The 23836-nt window shown below is 41.0% G+C and overlaps 2 protein-coding genes across 2 annotated transcripts in view; both read left to right on the top strand.

Moving 5' to 3' along the window:
- The window catches only part of KIF15 (kinesin family member 15), a 44777-nt gene extending 39753 nt beyond the window's left edge, over positions 1 to 5024 (top strand). Inside the window, exons 31-35 of the mRNA XM_075271266.1 lie at positions 810 to 885; positions 1542 to 1579; positions 2383 to 2548; positions 3602 to 3733; positions 4903 to 5024. Of these exons, the coding sequence (XP_075127367.1) occupies positions 810 to 885; positions 1542 to 1579; positions 2383 to 2548; positions 3602 to 3733; positions 4903 to 4965 (475 nt within the window). The 3' untranslated portion in view covers positions 4966 to 5024. The remainder of the gene's footprint in view (positions 1 to 809; positions 886 to 1541; positions 1580 to 2382; positions 2549 to 3601; positions 3734 to 4902) is intronic.
- A 7329-nt stretch (positions 5025 to 12353) lies between these two features.
- TMEM42 (transmembrane protein 42) lies at positions 12354 to 23059 on the top strand. The gene is made up of 3 exons (XM_075272232.1): positions 12354 to 12519; positions 17544 to 17690; positions 20660 to 23059. Exons 1-3 carry the CDS (start codon positions 12376 to 12378, stop codon positions 20795 to 20797), a joined length of 429 nt encoding a protein of 142 aa, XP_075128333.1. The 5' UTR covers positions 12354 to 12375; the 3' UTR covers positions 20798 to 23059.
- The last annotated feature ends 777 nt before the right edge of the window (positions 23060 to 23836 follow it).

Here is a 23836-nt window from a genome sequence, read left to right as displayed (position 1 = left end):
GTACTCCAACATAGCCTTCTACTGTCAGATGGGGCGTTCCTTATCGCCTTTGTTGGGGAGCTGGGGGACAATTTTTCTTCTAATGGAGAGTTCAAAGTAGACGTAACAAGGCCATGCTAGCTATGCTTCTAGTACCCTCTATTGGATGGTACCCACCCTATATATGTCAGTGTCTGACCCTTTAAAGCCTTATTCACATATTGCCATTTTTGATAGATCTAAAGTCTACAAAAAAATGGCCATGAACGTCCATCGTTGATTGCAATTTTGCTTCTACTTCATTGTTCTGTTTTTGATGGCTGAGTGTCATCCGTTTTTAATGTGCCATGAAAAAATTGATTAATTTCATTAGTCTTTCTTTTTTGACCCAACCCACTGATCAGTTTTTAATGGCTGTAAATCCGATTTACATATCTTTAAAAATGGATTATTTGGTTTCTGTTGGGAACGTGTGTCTGTTAAAATGGACAAAGAATAATAGTGCTTTTTTTTGTTTGTTTTTTTCTTAAGCATTCCTGAGATGAAACTCATATCTATCCCTAGATAAAATGGAAATAATAATATAGGGGCAGACTAGCAGGACCTTGTGATCTTTTTCTATAGTCAGCCTTAATTATTTAATTACCCGCTCTGTAATAATCTACAGATTGGTGGCTTGCTAGATTGTTTGTGCTAGATAGTGAGCTTATATTTTTACGACTGTTGTTGATTTATGTAGATAACGTCAGGCATAAATGCAGGAAATGTCTTGCCTGCTATACTGATCAAGTCTTCATAAATTTCTAACACTTTTCTGCTCACCTCCCTAGCAATGAAGATAAAAAGTCTGACATGCTAGAACTAAAGAAGGAGATTGAAAAAGAAGTTTCTGAACGGATGGAAAAGGTATTTGTACTATCTTCTTGGTTTATAAAGCTGATTCTACTATGAACTTCATAAGAATGGAATATCTGACGCTGTTGGGCCAGAGGCTTAACAGGTTTAATAAACATCTCCTGATGTGTATTAGAAAGATGTACAACTGTTCATTTATATAATCGATTAGCATTCTGAACATAAAACCAGAAAACCCCTTTTAAGGATAGAACTTGATAGCTGAGATGACATCTGTGTGCAGAGTCAGGTAGTAGCCTTCCTCCCTGGGCCCCATCTTCTCAGTCACCAATCCATCTTGCAGCATCTGGTTACTCACAGAGTCCAGAGTGTCCTAGTTCAAAAGTTTCTCGTGGGCCCAAGTCCCAGTCTGACACGGTGTGTGACAAATAAGAAATGTCCAGTGATATCCTTAATGTAATAATTCTCAAAAATAACCTTTCCTAAATATAACAATGTGATAGAAGTGTGACTGTGTTAATGAATAATCTCAAAAAGTGTATGTTATTGAAAGTTATTTTCTCACCTACACATACAGTAGGTTTGCATCGCTGCTCTGCCACTGCGCATGCACATGAGTAATATAACTGAACGTGACAAAGTTTGTGCCTGTATGTGCGCATTTAGAAACATTTTGAATTCTACCCTTTTCCTTTTATTTTATATAGGGCAAAACACTGGAGCAACTTCTAAAGATGGAGAAAGAGTAAGTCAAAGGTTTTTTCTGCAGAAGCAGAAACTGTATAGCTTTTATTTTTTGTTTTGTCAGCGAAGAAACAAGTACATACTAAACAGCTATTAAAGCGTATCTCTAGTTACGAAACTATTTTTTCAGAAATGAATAATAAATTTAAATGAATAATAAATTTGTTTTGTCAGCGAAGAAACAAGTACATACTAAACAGCTATTAAAGCGTATCTCTAGTTACGAAACTATTTTTTCAGAAATGAATAATAAACTCTTGAGCTCTGTTCATCTTAGACATTTTCGCAGAGAACTGTAGATCCACACGTTCATGTGGGTGTAGCCTAATAGACACAAATAGTATAGTACCTCTATGGGTAGTCCATACTTTGGGTAATAAAGAGGAATTTAAGGTGGACATCCGCCTCAGATTCCTCTTCATTTTCTGTTCCCTGAAGCAGAATGCTGAATTAGAGCCATGGACTCTATGGCTGAATAAGCAACTGAATCCATGGCAAGATTGAACAGGACACTTATTTTATCATTGTCAGATTCTGCCATGTGACCCATATATTGGAAATACAGATCTCTGTTTGCCTAAAGATTAATATGAATTTGTAAACTGAAAGTGGCCAACCCCTTTAACTCTACACTTGGCTGGATATGCAAAAATATGAATGCAAAAATAGGCCATGTGAATAGCCCCATTCTTGTAAGTTTTAGCGCAGCCCTATGACAGCTGTCAAATGGCCACGAACATCGTTCATGTGACTAGAGCTTATTTTTTCTAATGTTTTGGTTTTTTTTCGTGTATATTTCCATAGGTTTGAAGAGCTAAGGATCCTGCTCAAAAATAAAGAACAGTCAATTACAGAACTGAACAGAGAAATAGAACGGACACGAGCTTTAGAGTTCAAAGCCTTCCAGGAGAAAGAAGAAATTCGTTCGTTATTAGAGGCAAAAAATGAAGAGACCGAGAAAAAGTTGCAGGTAATTGGCAAGAATATTTTGTGTAAATCACATATAAAGGAGAATTTCTTTAATCCAGCATTAGTCGGACCAGATTGTCCAATAAACCATGTAGTTGTAAGGGAAAAGATCCTTCAGGAAAGTCTCTCCCACACTCGGATTAAGCAAATGTTTGTTACAGGATACAAGTGGCTACAAAGGGCATCTCAAAGGACATTTATGCCCACAACCTAATGGGAACAATGTACAGGGTTTTTTTTAGAATTCATCTAGTTCACTATATTCAGATGTTTCTTTAAAGGGGCTCTATCAGCAAAATCATGCTGCTAGAGCCCCACATATGTGTGCATAGCCTTTAAAAAGGCTATTCAGGCACCGTAAATGTTATATTAAACTACCCCACCCCCCGTTTTAAAATAAAACCCTAAAAAAGAATGTGATCTACTTACGGATCGTGCACGCCGGGCGGGCATTCAGGGTGTGTCGTCTTTTTCATCCACGCCTCCTCTTCCTCCGATGTCCTCGGGTCCCATCCTCCTCCGGCGCTCGCGAACTGACACTGATATAAAAAAAAATGGCCTGGGCGCCTGCGCAGTAGCATGCGGCTTCTACTACAGCTACTGCGCAGGCGCCCAGGCCATTTTTTTTTTTTTTATCAGTGTCAGTTTGCGAGCGCCGGAGGAAGACTGGACCGGAGGACATCGGAGGAAGAAGAGGCGTGGATGGAGAAGACTGCGCACCCTGAATGCCCAGCCCAGCGTGCACGATCCGTAAGTAGATCACATTCTTTTTTAGGGTTTTATTTTAAAACTAGGGGGGTAGTTTAATATAACATTTATGGTGCCTGAATAGCCTTTTTAAAGGCTATTCAATCAGCATGATTTTGCTGATAGAGCCCCTTTAAAGGTATTGAGAAATATGTAGTATTGCTGAAACCGTATTTTACTAGGAGTGTATCTCTGTGGATATTTTATGGCATTCTGCTATTTTTTTCTGACTCTAAAACCGTATGAATTTATGTATAATGTTATAAACCTACATTATAGGACTCTTAAGAGAATTTCTTTTAAACAGGAGTCAGAAATGTTAAGGAAGCAGATTGCATGTCTGGTAGAAGAAAATGGGAAGCTGCTTGGACACCAGAATCCACAACAGAAAATCCAGTATCTAGTGAAGCTTAAGAAGGAGAACAACAAACTTGTGGAGGTATGAGATAATAGTCACTGTCTAAAATGTGCAAAATAGCAAGTCCAGATCAGGATGTGGAAATGTAATACTCAGCTGTTCGTGCCAAAAGTTTGCAGAAAGAGTGCATTGCCTTCCCCTTAAGGTGCATCAACAAAGTGTGAAAATATTGTTGCAGATTTCATCCTATACACTCCAAAGGGTGAAATCTGTGGTGAAAATCGACAAAAAGAATTGATAAACAGCAGAATAAAAATCCATAACTATCAATTTAAACATGGAAGAAAAAATTTCTAGGATATGGACGAGGATTGTTTCGCTAGGTTCACACTAGTGTTTGGGTTTCCATCCTTGGTGTCCGCATGGGGACCTAAAAGACAGAAACTCTGTCCGCTTAAAAGAAAGCTGTTACACGTTGGAAACCTGGTTTCTGCCGTTTATACTGCAACCAGTGCAGAGAGAAGTCCAACATGCAGGACTTTTCTCTGCACCGACTTTAAGCAGAATCTGGGATGAAGTCGCCTACGGAGACTTGAACACTAGTACAAACCTAGTGTTAATGGGTTCCGAAAGAGATACCTGGAAATGGAAATCTGCGCTCTCTGGTCTACACATGACAAAATGATGGATAAAATGGATGACCTTTATTGAACCAAAATGTACTTCACAACGCATTTCGATCTCTACAAGCGCTTCCTCAGGTGCACAATTTCTGCATTAGTTCTTCCATGCCTGTGCTGGGCTACCAGTCACTGCCACTGAGATATACTGGTGATGTCAACGAGACCACTGTAGTCAAGCAACATGCTTCATATTTAGATAGATTGATGTTGTCCAATACCATATTAAACAGTTTTATTTTTGTCATAGAAATGTTGAGTTTTTATAGTTGTGGTCCTGGTGATGAGGTCCTCACCGATTGCTTGAACAAAGAGGCTGTTACATTCTGCTGAATTCTCTGCTCCTTTGGTGTCCTGCAACTTTTCTGAATTCTCCTAAAGTACAGACTATACACTATCGCAGCCATTTTGTCATCCAAGCCTGTACCACAGCAGATACTTTGTGTACAAGCATTTCTTACCAACTTGCATTGTCCTACAGGAAAACTACCATTGTTTAGCCTTTACAGTCTATGATCTTTTTCTGTGTATATATTTTATATTTATTTTATCTATTTCTTTTCTATTTAGGAAGTTAACCGATTGCGAGCAGAAAATGTTTTACTCAGCGCAAACAGCTCATATTGTTTATGAAAGAAGATATTTCTTAAAGGTGGACAGAGACGCTTTCTACATACTAACCAGTCGGGTCCTACAGTAATGCATTAAATTGTCCAGCTCTGCTTTTGACAAGCCGTAACGTATCACAATGTTTGTACAGTTCACCTATAGCTGACATATAGAATTCTTCTAAATCTACTATACATTTTTAAACAAAGAATGTTAATCAGAGAGGCCAAAACCATCTCTAAACTATATAGTACTGATCTCCATTACTGATCATTATGAGATGAGATTTCAGCTGAGAAATGTCCCTTCTCTGGCTTTCCTAGGGAGGTAGGGCTTACTTTAAGCTAAGTGGATCTGTATACTATACATTTCCCATTTATAGTGACCCTAGGTAGCTGTACACCAGGCTTGCATGGCATGTCTGATAAGCACATCCACTAACAATTAAAATGCAATTTTAGGTGAAATGTGTAGAGTTAATTGAAATCTAGTTCTATAAAAACAGATATAATTACATAGTCCAGTATGATGTATATTTCTGTCTGATTTTTCTAATAGTGTCAGTAAATCACAAGCACATTCTTATCAAGCCCAGTATAGCTACTTTGGAAGTGACATTAGTTCTGTATTTTGTATGGTGCTTTAAGGCATACCTTGTACTATATATATATATATATATATATATATATATATATATATATATATATTGCTATAGAACCTCTAAAGGACGTCTGCCACCAGAACACAGTATATCAACCAAGATAGATAGGGTTGGGGCACCTGAATCAAACACTATTTTCCTTGTGTGAATTGGAGCCTCCGTGACAGAGATATTGCTGTTTTTGTCAATGTGTAAATGATCTCTTTGAAGCAATTAGGATATTGCTGTTGCTCCAGAGAGGCAATGCCCCTATTGTGCCAAAAAAGCTCATTTGCGAATTGACAAAATAACAATATTTTGGCAATGGAGGCATCCGTTCTCAAGGGGAAAATGGATAGTTCATGGTCATCTGAATCAATCTGTGGACTGGGTTGATATGCTTGGGTTCTGGTGGCAAACTACCTTAATTTGTGTTCTTACAAAAGCATAAATTGTGAATTCTGGAAGTTTGATCCAAATTCGGCTTGGTATGGCTCCCACTGAGGTGCTGATATAGCTCTCCAAGGATCAGAATCCTTACTATAGATTGGTGGTTATTTAGGGTTTACATGGGGGAGCAGAGGATCATGTCTCCGTATTTTGTCGCAAACCAAATCTTATGAAAGACAGATAAATTCTTCAGCTATTGAGAGAGGACCATAAAATGGGAGGTACCCTTTACATTGTACAGAGGTATATTATTGAAAAGTTTGTATAACCTTTAGAAAAATCTTATAACATTATAACATATTTGCCTTATTTTCCTACTGCACATTTTGTACAATTCTATTACAATGTAGTTTTCCCCCCTAAGATTAAAAATGGCATTTCTATTGGATATAATGTGAAAATGTAAATATGTATTGTCTTTTTCTCTGTAGAATATACATGTAATGTATGTCTGAGTCTGTCTTGTCTGTGTTTTGTTTTTTTCTCCTTTTTTTCTGTAATTCGTAGAAGAGAAACAAGTTTTAGCATAGGGACAGAATTGGTTAAAACCATATAAAACTTACTCGTCTCACTGTTTCCCTGTCACAGCCATTCTGCCGCTCGGGTCCTTTCTTAAAACACAAGAAATGCCCACTTAGCCAGTCAATGGCAGTATGGATGGTCTGCTTCAATGAGTGATTCCCAGGCATTTTGTCCATCTAGACAGCACCAAGAAATACAATACTGGCCTGGCCGGGACCCAGTAAGCTTGAGAACAGCAGTGGTGGGGATCTAGGAGATGAGTAATGTTCTGGAGATTTTTTTTAACAATTTATGCCCCTTTTGTTAAATTGTAATGTATCCTGTTGGGTTAATTTAAAAAAAAAAAAAAAAAGTGTTGTCTTAGTATGGCATTTGTGCACTCCAAGAGATAGCCTAGACTTGGACTGTCTATGGACCCCTTGATTTTTAATGGGTCCCATACACACTCTGTCTTTTGTGAAAAAATGTATTTCTATTGTGTTCTATTCAGATCCATTTTCCTGAATCAGACTAGTACATTTCAATGTGTAGTCCGAGATTGCCTCAGACTGCACACTGAGAAGATATGGACAGAAATCAGGTTTTTGTTCCTTATCTTTTGTTCTATAAGTGCTATCACGTTTCTCTTTTGACTTTAATTCTTAATTATTTCTACATCTACCAGTATACTCATGTACACAAAATAAAGTTGGACTTCTATCTTTCGTCATTTGCGTCATCAATCTATGGTTGGTATTTGTTCCACAAACTGGATTTCCTCTTAACACTTCCTTGAAGAGGAAAAAAAAACACATCATGTCCAGGAATAAAACCATATGTTAGTTTTTGGTATGGTGAGACATTGTGCAAACAGTATGAGCAGTATGAGTTTCTGGTATGAGCACATTCAGGTGAGTAATGTTTTTAAGAAGTGAAAAGCCAAGGTTGGTCAGCTTCTCCTAACAGGCTGAAATTCATCACTGCGGATTGGAGCTGCATATTTTATGTGCCGGAGAGACTGTCGGAGGCGTAACTTGAAGCTTCTGGGCCCCAGTGCAACATTTGTAACGGCCCCATTCCTACATTATCCCAATTATAAGAGGTGGTATATTTATGTGGCAGAGGGATCTTTGTGGCCCCCCCCCAGGAACTGTTATAGACTACTACTGTTGTATCCCCTATAGTTATGCCCCTGGAAATCAGAAAAGAGATCAAAGAAGGTTATTCACCCTTGTGTAATGAATGTTACCTTGTGGTTACTGGGTTATGGGCCACGTGGCAGCTGTAAGCTCAGTAGCGATTCCAGTGCTCGGGGGTCTTCTAAAGCCCAAAATAGCACTATTAAACACTACCACTTGTCCCGCAAAACCATCCCCTAATAGAGTTTCATTGACTGGAAAATAATAAACGTTCTAGGCCTTGGTATATGACAATGAAAATAAATAAATAGATCATCAAAGCGCTAAAACAGGCTTATCACAAAAAGTGTTTTAAATACTGAGCCATCGCCAACCCTGGGTAGCTGGGGTAATGCCTGACATGGTTCACACCATGGGCTAGCACCAAACATCTAAGGAATCTTGTATTACAGCGTCCAGAAACTACCAGAACACTGACCATGGTAGGATCTGCAACATGAGGATATATATGATACACAACTTTACTAACAATGTGCTCTTGCTAGGCTCCCAAGTGCAGTCAGGGCAGAGGTATTGCAATGGTGTGCACCACCTTCATACCACCTTAAAATGCATGCATTTAAATGAAAAAAATCTTCAGGGGGTCCATAGTCTTTATGTAACTAAATGTTTATGCCTCGTTCACATCTGCATTTGGTAATCCGTTCGGGAGGAATGAAATACCAAATGCATTGACAAGAGGTGTGCCGTAAAAGCACACAAATCCCATAGACTATAATGGCGTCCATGTGCTTTCCGTGCGGTGTCCGCATGGAACAAGCGGACAGAAAAGTACTTCATGATCTACTTTCATGTCCACAGGACTCGCGCGGAAACCACTCGGACCCCATTATAGGCTATATTGGCTTTGTGTGCTTTCACTGCACACCGCTTGCCAGTGCGTTTGGAGGGTCCCCATGCGGACACCCCAAACAGAATACCGAACGAAGATGTGAACAAGGCATTACTTTTACCTCACAATCTATTTTATTTGTGTTAGTTTTTAGACTACAGAAACAGCATGAAATTCATATTTTTGTTTGTTTTAAACGTTTATTTTGTAGCTTTTTTTTGATCCATTAATATACTCCAATTTACTGCATACATAAGGAGATATAAAGGATATGTTTGCTCATAAATATGTGGTATTCTATTCCTATAATCTGGGTGTATCAGACACCAATGCAACATTTCAATCTAACAAAATGTCTTTGTAGTGTGAGAAAACATTGCATTATTGCCAGCTTCTTGGAATATAATACCTTATTTACTTGAGCATAAAAAATATTGTTTGTTGTGTACAGTGAGTCTTAGTATATTATTTACTTGAGACCTCACCCATTCCCTGGGCATCTACTAACTCAAGGTGTCTTTGTGGTCTTTACTATTCCTATTAAAGAAACCCCATACCCAGAGCCTGCTGTAATTTGCAGACTGCACCAATGACCCCAAAAAACACAACAAAGGAAAGAGGAATTTGGGAGCAGAACCTAGCACAGTTTTTGTGCAAAAATTTAAACTGACTTATGTGGCGCTTGTGCAGCAGTTAGAAATGAGCCTCTGTATATGTTTCATAGTTACACATTGACTTACACTTGAGATCAAGCTCCAGTTTTGTTTTGTAAAACCTCTCTTGTAGCAGTCTAGCGTTACCTATGCTGTTTAGGGTAAGTTTACACGGGGTTTTATGGACTGGATTTTGACGTCTCAGAATCCGGTACAAAAAATGGCTAGCCGCGACTGGATGTTGGTGCAGTACTCCGTGCCGTGGTGGTGAACCTATACTATATGTACCAGAGTTTACACTCTGATACTCCTGTGGTTGCACGCCATCACACCAGCCAGACTTTTGGATCACTCTCTAATGGGAAAGCGGTTCCAGATTCCCCAGCAAGCGATCCAGTGCATCTTATGTGCAAATGAACATACATCTGAAAGTTGTCAGCAGAGGCTGCGGGTCCACAGGGTCTGACAGAAGCTTGTACCTCTTCCCTGACGCAGGCGCAATTACATCATTCATTAGCGCCTGCCTGTGGTGACAGGAGGCCACCCAGCTGCTCTTCGTAGGAGTGCAGGTAAGTAAAGGAGCATGATATACTATGTGGGGGCCACTGGAGTATATTCTGTAACAGATCCTGTGTGATTTTCAACTCCAATAGACAGACTAATTATTACCTAGTAAATAATACTGACAGACCCTCCCTCTATTCACAGATTCATTACTTATTTTACATGGCTTGTCTCATTGATATGTGCCACTTCTGCCATAGTGTTGCATCATCCAACTGGACACTGCAAAATGTTTATGTTGATAAATGTATATTTTCCTAGTACAAATGCCTCAGAGCATTAACCGTGCCCAAGTCATAGTATGGGCAGAGCACCTGGTAAATTCTAAATGGGACTTATATTAGTTTCACACGAGTATTTGAGTCTCCATATGAGATTGTGTTTCACATTCCACTTAAAATTGCTGGAGAGAAAAGTCCTGCAAGGACTTTTTCAACAGAAACCAGATGGAACCCATTATAGTCTATGGGCTCTACATGTAATTGCTATTTAAAGAGGACCTTTCACCATATCTGGGCACATGCAGTGTTATATACTGCCGGAAAGCTGACAGTGCGCTGAATTCAGCGCACTGTCGGCTTTCCCGATCTGTGCCCGGTGTGAAGAGCTTACGGTCCGGTACCGTAGCTCTTCTATGGTCAGAAGGGCGTTTCTGACAGTTAGCCAGAGACGTCCTTCTGCCTCGCGGCGCCTATCACGCTGTGCTGTGGAGCGGGGAGGAACGCCCCCTCCCTCTGCTCGTAGTGCTCGTCTATAGACGAGTATTATCAGGAGAGGGAGGGGGCGTTCCTCCCGGCTCCACAGCACAGCGTGATAGGCGCCGCGAGGCAGAAGGACGTCTCTGGCTAATGGTCAGAAACGCTCTTCTGACCATAGAAGAGCTACGGTACCGGACCGTAAGCTCTTCACACCGGGCACAGATCGGGAAAGCCGACAGTGTGCTGAACTCAGCGCACTGTCAGCTTTCCGGCAGTATATAACACTGCATGTGCCCAGATATGGTGAAAGGTCCTCTTTAAGTGGATGAATGTTAGATGATGGGGAAGAAGACATAAGTTGCAGGCTGTTTTGGAGTTACTATCTGCCAGCTCATCCTACACTCACATTGCTGGAAGGTGATGGTGGCATTACAGCTTTGGTTCAAGTAAAGTTACGTGTCCTGTTTATCTGCAACCATAAGTCTCATTCCTGTGCCAGCATAATGGACACTCCAATCCCCTCTATTAATACCTGCCCTGCAAGAAAGACTACTACCACTACCAGGTACTCCGCACTCCCCCTCAGCTCTGCACCAGCCCAGGAGGAGAGAAGTCCAATTTCAAGTACTGGTGATCAGAACATCACAGAATAGAAGGTAGGAAACTACTGGAGCTGGTATGAGGGCACTGCAATGGGCAATTGTAGGGGCAAAACAGATATGTTCTACCCATTGACACCAAAGCTAGTATGAGGGCTTTAGTTGGTACTTAAAGAGGACCTTTCACCATATCTGGGCACAGGCAGTGTTATATACTGCCAGAAAGCTGACAGTGCGCTGAATTCAGCGCACTGTCGGCTTTCCTGATCTGTGCCCGGTGTAAAGCGCTATCGGTCCCGGTACCGTAGCGCTTTACAGTCAGAAGGGCGTTTCTGACCATTAGCCAGGAACGTCCTTCTGCCTCGCGGCGCCAATCGCGCTGTGCTGTGGAGCCGGGAGGAACGCCCCCTCCCGCTCCTGATAATGCTCGTCTACGGACAAGCTGTGTGAGCAGAGGGAGGGGGGAGTTCCTCCCCGCTCCACAGCACAGCGCGATAGGCGCCGCGAGGCAGAAGGACGTTCCTGGCTAATGGTCAGAAACGCCCTTCTGACCATAGAAGAGCTACGGTACCGGGCCGTAAGCTCTTCACACCGGGCACAGATCGGGAAAGCCGACAGTGCGCTGAATTCAGCGCACTGTCAGCTTTCTGGCAGTATGTAGAACTGCCTGTGCCCAAAAGTGGTGAAAGGTCCTCTTTAAGGGTGCTGAGGCTGGCATACTGTGGGCACAGGCTATAAACAGGGGTATTGTGACCACCACTGCTATATCAGTTTCTCTCTCTTATGGGTGAACTGAAAAGCTAAACTTTCTGCTTTTGAATAGTGGAGGGGACTGAAAAGTGACCCTTAGGCTGAGGCCCCACATTGCGGAAATGCAGCTTTTTTTGTTGCAGATTTTGTTGCGTGTTTTTAAACCAAAGTCATTAGTGGCTACAAAAGGAATGGAAGATATACAGGAAGTTCTTACACTTATCCCTTCTGCTCAATCCACTCCTGGCTTTGGTTCAAAAAACGCAACAAAATCTGCAACAAAAAAAGTTGCATTTCTGCAATGTGGGGTTTCAGCCTTAGTCATCTATTAAATCTGTTTCTAATATAATAAAGGAATGACCGACACAACACGAGGCTGTCACAGCCATCTACTACCATGTGATGTCCATGAGCTCACATACTCATGCTCAGTGACAAGTGGGCTGCTGCCCTTACCTAACATGGCCGATACCTTATCCACTGCACGCGTACGGTGCCGTCACTTGATCACGTGGTAAAACAGGAAGCAGGTTTTACTTCATACTCCAATGTGGTCTAGTTGGGGTTGTAGCGCGGCGGCCGGGCTCTTGGGGGCGCTGTCCGCCTCCTCCGCTAAATTAGCCCTGGGTGCGGATTACACGCGGAACCTTTGTGAAGTTGCAGTAGGGGAGCGGGCGGATGTCTGTGACTGGGTGAGTGGCTGCTGAGCTGACGTGGAGTCTCCCAGTGCTATCCTTTGTGAATGCTGAGAGACCCCCATTCATCGAGGCTTTCATACTAAAATGTGTATACCGAGGAAACGTTCTAGGCTTGTTCTTGTAAATAAAGTTAATTGAAATGCGCCCTCTTATTATATGTACTGACTCCTCTAGGAATGTCTTTCCTCTATAATTGAATTCTGGGTACATATGGCGCTCACTATAGGAGCAGGTGCATTAGGGCTTATGGATGGCCGCAGATTCCTTCTCTTCATTCACCACTGTATGGAGCTGCTGCAGACAGCAGTCCTGTATTATATGTTATATGCTTGTCCTTGTCCTACAGTGTTTAGTGTGGTCACAATGGAATGGAGTTGGGACCTGCCTTGATTTTTGGTGCTTGATACTATGGCTCGATGCTTATCTGGAAAAAATATGGTCCTTTTGTACGGACCTATTGAAATTCTGCATCCCCGTACACGTCAAAGTTATGAGTGTCAGAATACGGCGAAGGTTTTGGATTTTTTTTTTATAAGGGGTTTAAATATAAATAAAACTATATAAATTTGGTATCCCCAGAATCATATTAAAATATAGAACACAGGCGACATGTCATTTTGGCTGCACAACTAATGCCATAACTATTAAGCTCATAAGAAGGTCACACAAAGGCACTTTTCTCTAAATCCACCCCAGTACATTGTACAGAATAATAAAGCCCTCATATGGCTCTCTGAATGGAAAAATAAAAAAAAAAGTTATGGCGATTGGAAGACAGGGAGTCTCAAAAAAAAAAAAAAAAAATGTCTTCAGCAAGAAGAGGTTGATAGAAAACCTGCTGTAAAGTTTCCACTAGCAATATTGTAACTACAGCAACTGTATCACCATGTATGGGACGTAGAGACTAAAGATTGCAAAAAAAAATCTCACGCTTATAATAAAATAAACAAATTGATTAATGATTTTTAAAATCACATAGAAAACATGTATGTAATAATGGGGAAATGAGACCGGTAAGGCCAATGCTGATAATACCAAAGTATATGGATGGTACATAGTGAATAAATATGTATATACTAATTACATCTGATAAATAGCATGTACAATACAGGTGACAATAGAGTCGCATAGAAAGCTAGCACTACAAATACAGGTAGAAGGGGGAGGCATAAAAATGATCTTATCTACATAAGAACATAAATGAACCTATCTACTTTTATATGCTCATAAATGTGAATTTTTCCCTGGTAACAAGTCGATTAGAAGGTTGCTAGGGAGAATTTTAGCACCTGTTTTCCAATAATAGAAAGTTAGGTTCATTAACCCTTCCTTCACCACACAGCCATTTTTCAATTTTAATTTTTGACTCCTGCCTTCCAAAAACTTTTACATTATTTTTCCGTTGACAGACCCGTATGAGTGCTTCATTTTTGCGGGATAAATTGTACTTTGTACCATTTAATATTCTGTACGATGTACTGGGAAGCTGGAGGGAAAAAAAAAATCAGAATGGGGTGGAATAGGGGGAAAAACTGCATTTGCGTGACTTGCTTACGGCTTCATAGTTACAGCTAAATAAAAGAAAAATCACCCAAAGAGGTCAATGTTATAATGAAACCATAGTGTAATGGTTATTGGGAACAAAAACCTCGGACCCAGAGACACAATCCGGAAGAATTCAAAAGATGATAAAATTTCAGCGCCAAATGTAAAGTCCTTTTTCATAAAATCTAATCTTCAATGTTCATAAGGATCAGTTTCCAGTACACACCAGTTAAAACCAAACCCTATATCCATTTTTATCATATGATATCGTATTAAGAAAAGCAACAACCATTACAAAAACATCATAAATAACCATGATCAAATACATATCCATGGAGGGGGCCACACGGTGGCTCAGTAGTTAGCCTTGCAGCACTGGAGTCCTGGTGTTCAAATCCCGCCAAGGGCAAAAAACCATCTGCAAGGAGTTTGTATGTGCTTCCCGTGTTTGCATGGATTTCCATCCCATATTCCAAAGACGTACTGATAGGGAAAAATGTACATTGTGAGCTCTATGTGGGGCTCACAATCTACATTTAAAAATAAAAATACATATCCATGTGTGTATATACCACATCATAAGACCAAAACATGAAAGAACACAAATATACATATTAAAAAGAGTATAAAACCTGACCAATCCGAAAATACTAAGAAGGAACATGAATCAATGAACCAAGAATTGCATATCAATAAGAGCGCCACAAATTTCTATGTTCTCACATAAACAGATTCCATAATATTACACTTACCCTATCTTCTGGTGTACGCGTCATTTAGATCCCTTCAGGTGTAAACTAAAGAGAAAGCACTTCCTGTGATAAACAGTAGAGATGAGCGAACACTAAAATGTTCGGGGTTCGAAATCCGATTCGAACAGCCGCACACTGTGCGACTTTTCGAACGGGTTTCGAACCCCATTATAGTCTATGGGGGGAAATGCTCGTTTCAGGGGTAGGCAACATTCGATCAAATTCTACTTACCAAGTCCATGAGTGAGGGTCGGGCTGGATCCTCCGAGAAGTCTTCTCCCTGCGCAGCGTCCCCGCATCCTCTTCCGGCCTTGAATTCACTCTGCTAGGCATCGGGCCTGGGCAGAGCCGACTGCACATGTCCGCACTACAAGCGGACATTTGCAGTCGTCTCTGCCCAGGCCCGATGCCTGGCAGAGTAAATGCAAAGCCAGAAGACGCCGCGGGGAAGCTGCAAGGAGAAGACTTCTAAAGGTAGGAGAAGAACCAGCGTTGATTGGTAATGTATAGCATTCTGCCAATCAACGCTGGTTCTGCATCGAATCTTAACTTCGAACAGCTAGTAGTACTTGATCGAGTACGAGTATTTCGAACACCGTAGTATTCGATCGAATACCTACTCGATCGAGTACTACTCGCTCATCTCTAATAAACAGGAAGTAGAATTGCTTCACATGTTAGGTCATGTGGTAGATGTTTATGGAAGGCGAAATGAATGAATTTCTGAAAAAACTAGCAATACTTTGAATGTGTGCTGCGCTATTGGATTCATGGTATAAAACACGAGAAAATTATAATATAATCATGTATGAAGCATAATCCGGAACGAAATATACAAAAGTTATATATAAAAGTTTCATTTGGTGCTGGAATTTTATCATCTTTTGAGCGCATAGTGCTCAAAGTTCACAATCTTAGGAGATAAAAATTTAATTTGGTTCTGGAATTTTATCATCTTCAGTTTTACAGAGTTCACTTTTGCAGTCAAAATGACATGTCTGAATTCTGTAGGTCGGTACAGTTCCAGGAATACCAAATTTTATATAGGTTTTTGGGTTTTTTTACATTTTAACCCCTTAAAAATTATATATACAAGTATATAAAGTAGTCACCATATTCTGACACCCATAACTTTTTTATATTTCTGTGTACATGGCTATTTTTTGTGGCACCAGATGTACTGTTTGTTTATACCATTCTGGGTAATGTCTATTGCTTTGATTGCATTTTATTCAAATTTTTATGAGAGGTGAAAAAAACAACAGTTCTGCTCATTTTATTTTTTATTTTTTTTTTTTATTCCCACTATGATGTTCCCTGTAAGGGAAAAATATTTTTAGAAGTTTGAAGACTGGGAGTTTTTTGAAAAAAGGGATAGCTAATGTGTATGTGTTTTTTTAAAATTTACTTTAATATGTGTTTGTTTGGTTTTTTTTTTACTTTTTATAACTGTCATTTTTAGACCCGCTAGGGATCTTGAAACAATGCACTGCAGTTCATTGTAAAATAGCACTGCCTCTCTTATAGGCTGCACAAAGCAATAGAGCATAAAGGGTTAAGTATATTACAACAATGATCACCAAGCAACCAGCAACACAATAGAAAATAAATCAATAAATAAAATGGGACATACAGTTTAAGGTTGAGGCCACATATTACGGAAAAGCTGTTGTGGGTTTTTTTGTTTTTTTTTAAAAAGCTGCAGATTTTGCTGTGTTATTTTAAGCAAAAACAAAGAGCGGCTCCAGAAAGGATGGGAAATAAAAATTAAGACTTTATATTTCTCTTCTGGCTTTGGCTCCAAAAACAACACCGCAAAATCTGCAACCCAAACCACAACTTGTGGTCTCTGCATCAAAGGTTTTTCTGGGACTTCCATATTGGTGGACTAGGTCATCAATATCAGAGCAGTGGGTCGGGACTCTCACAGATCAGATACGAAGAACATTGTACAAATTGCATATTTCCCATAATCCCCCAGTGGAGTGAAAATGGCTTTGTAAGTCTCCATATGCCTGTAAAGGTGCTCTCTCCTTACAGAGTGATATTATCCCCAGAACCTATACATTGTACAGTGTTATGTGCGGTCCACAGTGCTCATCTAAACACTGCTGTTTCTGCAAACAGGTGATCAGTGAGGGTACTAGTGTCAGACCACCACCGATTATGATATTGATAACCCATCTTCAAAGTAGGTCATCAATAACTCAAAAAATTCACAGACTTTCATGTACCATACCACAGCAAATTTTACGAAGCAAAACACCATGTAAAATGTGACATTTTTCAAAAAAGTGCTGTGTGAGAGACCTAAAACGTTCATTTCTTCTTCAGGAATGTTATAGGCTGGGAAATTCAAGCTTATTTTCCAAGGATGAATTATTTAGGTATCACCTATGTTGACTACTGTTGAATAGAGATGAGCGAGTACTATTCGAAAGTCCAGTTTCGAATAGCACGCACCCATAGAAATGAATGGAAGCGGCGGGCACGCAGACTTTGCCGGCGGCCAGCCGCTTAACCCCCTGCTTGCCGGCTACGTCCATTCATTCCTATGGGTGCGTGCTATTCGAAACTGGACTTTCGAATATTACTCGCTCATCTCTACTGTTAAACGGAACAATATGAACGCCATTTTAGTTTTCAATCCTTATTTTCTTAATGTTTCACCATTCTGCAAACCTTGCGATGAGTTATAACACCTGTCTGTACTGGTTGTAGGTCCACCTCATCCTCCGCCTGGGCTGTGCTGGCCTGGTGTTCCTGTGTAATGCCGCCATGTGGACATTCTTTGCTAAAGCTTTAAGATATTCTTCATCATCAGCTGCCGCCACTGTAACAACCACAGCTTCAAATTTTGTGTCTTCAGTGAGTATTAAACAATATAAAAGAATCCTGCTAAAGCTTCTTTTAGTTTAACAGTCAAATTTGGTATGCCATAAAAACTTTATACACTAAGCCGTACAGATATTATAAAGGAGAACATACACATTAGATCAGGGTGGGCAATTAATTTTCCCATGGGGCCGCATAAGAAATTGAAACTATGCTAGAGGGCCGCGCCATGGCAAATTTAGCTCCACCCACTTCTATGTTGACTCCGCCCATTCCCAATCATCTTCCCATGTGCCCCCACACAGTATAATCCTCCTACAGTCACCCGTATATTATATGTCCCCACATTATAATGTTCCCTTCCAACTGCCCCACAGTATTAAGTCCCTCTCCCGGTGCCCCAGTTTAAACTGGTGGAAACTAGAGGGGACATGAAGCTGGGACAGCTGGAGGGAGACATTAAACAGTGGGGGTAGTTGGAGGGGGGCAATAAATTGACAGCTGGAGCGGGACATGAAACTGGGGGCAACTAGAGGGGGACATTAAAATCGGGAAGCTGGAAGCAGATATTGAACCGTAGGGGTAGCTGGAGGGTGATATTAAACTGGGGGCAACTAGAGGCAGACAGGTCCCCCTACAGATTCCTCCACGGTTTAATGTCCCTTCCAGTTGTTCCCAGTTTAATGTCCCCCCAGTTTAAGTGTCCTCTTCATCTACCCCCAGTTTCATGTCCCCCTCCATTTCTCCCTCAGTTTCATATCCCCCTTTATTTGCCCCATTTCATGTCCTCCCTCCATCTCTCCCCCAGTTTTATGTCCCTCCTCCATCTGCCATCTCCTCTTCCCTAGTATAACATTCCCCTTCCATCGCTGCCCCTAGGTTACTGAGACACACACACACACACACACACACACACACACACACACACATACAGACAGACACATATAGACACACACACATATAGACACACACACACACACACACACTCCCCCCTGCATCTCACCTTACATCTCTCAGTACCTTATGACACACACCACGTGTCTCCATCTTCTTGTACCGTCCTGCTGGCACTAAGACACGCCCCCTAGACACGCCTCCCTAGTCAAGCTGTGCGGGCCGGTCTGAATCAGTCAGAGGGCCGGATATGGCCCGGGGGCCGGGCTTTGCCCAGGTCTGCATTAGATAGAAGTAGGTTCAGCCATTAAACAAATGTTTGCCCGGTGAGCTGTCATTATGTGATACAACCAAAGGGGGTATTCAGAAGGTGCAGATTAAATTAAGACTGTCAAAACTTCATTGGGGAAAAAAAGGATTTTGTAGGTAAAACATTAAATAAATGCAGAAAAAGGAACCCACCGAAGTCAATGGGAGGCTTTTTTTTTCAGCGCTGAAATTCCACACCAAATTCCTCACTATTTTCCTCCATGTGAACGGACCCTTAGTGTTGTCAAACTAGGGTAACTTCAATGGGCCAAAATAATCATTCATTAGGTTTTAGCTAATGAATGAGTATTTGGTTAAAGTCCACTTTGATCATGTCTATACTAACATGTACACTCACCGGCCACTTTATTAGGTACACCTGTCCAACTGCTCGTTAACACTTAATTTCTAATCAGCCAATCACATGGCGGCAACTCAGTGCATTTAAGCATGTAGACATGGTCAAGACAATCTCCTGCAGTTCAAACCCAGCATCAGTATGGGGAAGAAAGGTGATTTGAGTGCCTTTGAACGTGGCATGGTTGTGGGTGCCAGAAGGGCTGGTCTGAGTATTTCAGAAACTGCTGATCTACTGGGATTTTCACGCACAACCATCTCTAGGGTTTACAGAGAATGGTCCGAAAAAGAAAAAACATCCAGTGAGCGGCAGTTCTGTGGGCGGAAATGCGTTGTTGATGCCAGAGGTCAGAGGAGAATGGCCAGACTGGTTCGAGCTGATAGAAAGGCAACAGTGACTCAAATAGCCACCCGTTACAACCAAGGTAGCCAGAAGAGCATCTCTGAACGCACAGTACGTCGAACTTTGAGGCAGATGGGCTACAGCAGCAGAAGACCACACCGGGTGCCACTCCTTTCAGCTAAGAACAGGAAACTGAGGCTACAATTTGCACAAGCTCATCGAAATTGGACAATTGAAGATTGGAAAAACGTTGCCTGGTCTGATGAGTCTCGATTTCTGCTGCGACATTTGGATGGTAGGGTCAGAATTTGGCGTCAACAACATGAAAACATGGATCCATCCTGCCTTGTATCAACGGTTCAGGCTGGTGGTGTCATGGTGTGGGGAATATTTTCTTGGCACTCTTTGGGCCCCTTGGTACCAATTGAGCATCGTTGCAACACCAAAGCCTACCTGAGTATTGTTGCTGACCATGTCCATCCCTTTATGACCACAATGTACCCAACATCTGATGGCTACTTTCAGCAGGATAATGCGCCATGTCATAAAGCTGGAATCATCTCAGACTGGTTTCTTGAACATGACAATGAGTTCACTGTACTCCAATGGCCTCCACAGTCACCAGATCTCAATCCAATAGAGCATCTTTGGGATGTGGTGGAACGGGAGATTCGCATCATGGATGTGCAGCCGACAAATCTGCGGCAACTGTGTGATGCCATCATGTCAATATGGACCAAAATCTCTGAGGAATGCTTCCAGCACCTTGTTGAATCTATGCCACGAAGAATTGAGGCAGTTCTGAAGGCAAAAGGGGGTCCAACCCGTTACTAGCATGGTGTACCTAATAAAGTGGCCGGTGAGTGTATGACCACCTTAACTGGTAGCCAAACATTTTTCCCCATAAACATACATGCTCTGACTTGCCAGTACTTTATGTACAATGGTGTAGGAAGATGCATAGAACTATTAGGTAAATAAATTGACTGTGTTATGCTCTACAGCTTGGGGATTTAATAATATTGAGGTTGTCCATATTTGGGTTCTATCTGGCCCTATGAATTGAATATGATATGTTTCTCTAAAATATTTTTGACAGGCTGTCCTTGGCAAAGTTCTGTTTGGAGAATCTCGAGCCATGCTTTGGTGGGTCGGAATTTCAATTACACTGTGTGGATTGGTATTGCTTCACACGTCCTCTTCAAGAACAGAAGATACAACAAAAAAGAAGAGCTAACTGGTTATAGACTTCTGGAGGCAACTTTACCTGTCAGTGAACTCAACAAAAAAATATTCATTAAAGTGTACCCATTGTTTCACTTTTTTCTATTTTGTAAGGTAGTGTTTGGTGAACATTTTTGTAGTAGACTTTCTTAACCTATTTGGTTTCCTTTTGAAAAGGCTCTAAAGTTCTACCTAGCAATGTTTCCAGTGTGAATCAGTCATGTACACACAGTGGGGGGAATTTTTGTACTCCAATTTTAATCCATTCACCCACTGGCAGTAACTACTCCTGTATTAATAAGAGTCTCTGGTGTGCCAGAATTGAAATCTGCACTAGTCGTTACTGGCGTAGGTTTTCACGTACACACTTTTTTGACCTGATTTGTAGTAATTTTGTCAGGCCGAGGTCCTTGTTCGTCTCCCTTTTGCTCCACCCTCTTTTGTAAAAAGCAACAAGCAGGGCACTGAAAGAAGTAAGCACATCTTTGGCGCAAGAAATGAATGTGTGCCATGTTTACAACAATCTAAAAACTGGATTAAATGGGTTATTAAATGTGTAGAAATAGGGTAATTTCTTTAGATAGCTTTAGCTACTGTTTTATACACCTAGTACAGCAGTGTCTGGTGTCATATAAAAGCTAAGATAGTCATCTCATGATGTGCATAAAAATCACATTCCTGCCTGACTCTGTGATCTCTTTTTATTTTATTTTTTTTATCCTAGAACTGAAATCATGTGCATAGCATAAAGCTGAGAATCTCCAATTTCGTATTACATCAGACCCACTGTATGAGGTGATATAAACCTGAAGGTACAGCTACACCTCCTCACCTTTGGCAATTGCTACATGTGAACTTACTGGCAATACACTATTATGGAGCAGATTGTTATGGGGCAGTAATCTTTCTGTTGAAATAAATTGCATTTATGTTTTTGAAGTATAACAATTTACATACAAATTAACCTGGACAGGAGCAGCTTCATCCTAGACACAATATCCACTTGCTAGCCACTAGAGATGAGCGAGTACTATTCGAAACTCCCGTTTCGAATAGTATGCACCCATAGGAATGAATGTACGCAGCCTTACATTCATTCTTCAGGGTGCGTGCTATTCGAAACGGTCGTTTCGAATAGTACTCGTCATCTCTACTGACCACGCATCCTGGGTGGATTGACGCCCAAGGTGGCTGTGGTTAACTAGTGGAAAGTGACTAGGCTGAATCTGCTCTCTGCCCCATGACTGCACATGATGGGGCCAGGTTATGATGGAAAAGACAGGTGCACTATAACCTGTCTAAATGAAAACTTCTTTTGGTTTTTATGGGCAACAAATACATGATGGAATCTCTCTGATAATGCTTGTAGTGTTCCTAAGGCTGAGTTCACACTGAGTTTTTTGGTCAGGATTTTGAGGTGGAATCTGCCTCAAAATCCTCCTCCAAAATACGCTTCACCATACAGTCCTATGTAATCCACTTGTAATTGTTGTTCATTGTTTTTGGACACAGAATTTGATGCGGAAAACCGCGTGGCGTTTTTAAGAAGATAATGCATGGCCACATTCAAAAAACCTGCCAAAAAATGCCACACGAATTTTACTAAGTGGTTTTTCCTGACCAAAATCCTGACCAAAAAACTCCATGTGAACTCAGCCTAAGGAGAACTTTAGAGCCTCATTTCTACTGAAAAGAAGTAAAATAGGTGAATAAAGTATACTACGAAGATGTTCATCTAACAACCCCCTACCCATTACAAAATAATACATTATTCTAATGTGAAATAAAATATGATCAAAGCCAGTATATTTCACAAGTAATCTTAACAGATGTACAGTGGTAATAAATCCTCGGCAAGGGGCTGAGAATAGGAAAAATATATATATATTCATCTCATGATACCCTGCCGCTCCTGATTTATTTCTTACGGTGTCACTGCTGGTCTCTACTTCCTGGTCCCATCAGTACATATAGGAATGCCTGCTAGGCCTTTTATGTGCCGCAGCAATGAGCCATCTCAGCCAGTGACTGAGTAAGCTGGCATTTCCTGTGTGTTAAGGACCAGGAAAAGTACCCAGAAAGTAACAGAACAGGCGCAGAGAGTTGAGCATTGCCCTTTCTTTTGAACACATTCATGGTCCTTTACTACTAATTTTTGTACCACTGGAGGGCCCCAGGTTGTGGAAACCCAGCTTTTTTATTGTTGCAGATTTTAGGGTCAGTTCACACGTGAAAACCGCCTAGCTTATTTGTGCGAGGTAAAAAACCTCGGGGAGTTTTTTTGACGCTGTTTTTTGCATTCCACGTGGTTTTTGACGCGGTTTTCGCTAGCGGTTTTCGCTAGGGTTTTTTTTTCCTATATGTGCTATAGAAACTGCAGGCGAAAACCGCGCGGTTTTTTGCAAAAAACCGCGCGGTTTTCTGTGCAAAAAACCGCGCGGTTTTTTACTGCGCGGTTTTCGCCTCCCATTCACTTCTATGCAATTCTTCAGGCGTTTTCCGCCTGAAGAAAGGTCATGTCGCTTCTTCAGGCGGAAAACGCTAGGAGGAAAAAAAAAGCTAGTGGTCTACATAGACCACCATGTTAAAGGAGAGGTTTTTGAAGCGAATTCCGCTGTCAAAAACCTCCCCTTTGCCCACGTGTGAACTAGCCCTTACTTTGTATTTTTTGAGCCAAAGCCAAGAATGGCTACAAAAGGAATAGAAAATATAAAGAAAGCTCTTATATGTCTCCCTTCTGCTCAATCCACTCCTGGTTTTAGCTCAAAAAATGCAGCAAAATCTGCAACAAAGAAAGCTGTTTTTCTGCAACGTATCTGCACTACATTTATTACTACCTCTCTTCTCCCTCTTACTAAATCAAACTGATGATCACCATTTATGGGACAGGAGTCTGTGAAAGATTTCTTTTATAGAAGTAAAGCTATTTTTCCACATTTTCTTTTGTGTTCTTTTCATCTATCTAATTATCTATCTAAGTTGTTAAAATAAAAGCTATTTGTTGACCATGCCAGTCACAGAACAGTCTTTACTTCTAAGGGCCAGTCCATAC

The sequence above is a fragment of the Leptodactylus fuscus genome, chromosome 4 (assembly GCF_031893055.1).
Source record: "Leptodactylus fuscus isolate aLepFus1 chromosome 4, aLepFus1.hap2, whole genome shotgun sequence".
Classification (NCBI taxonomy): domain Eukaryota; kingdom Metazoa; phylum Chordata; class Amphibia; order Anura; family Leptodactylidae; genus Leptodactylus; species Leptodactylus fuscus.
Note: the sequence above shows the minus strand (reverse complement) of the source record. Positions and strands in the feature narration are given on the sequence as shown.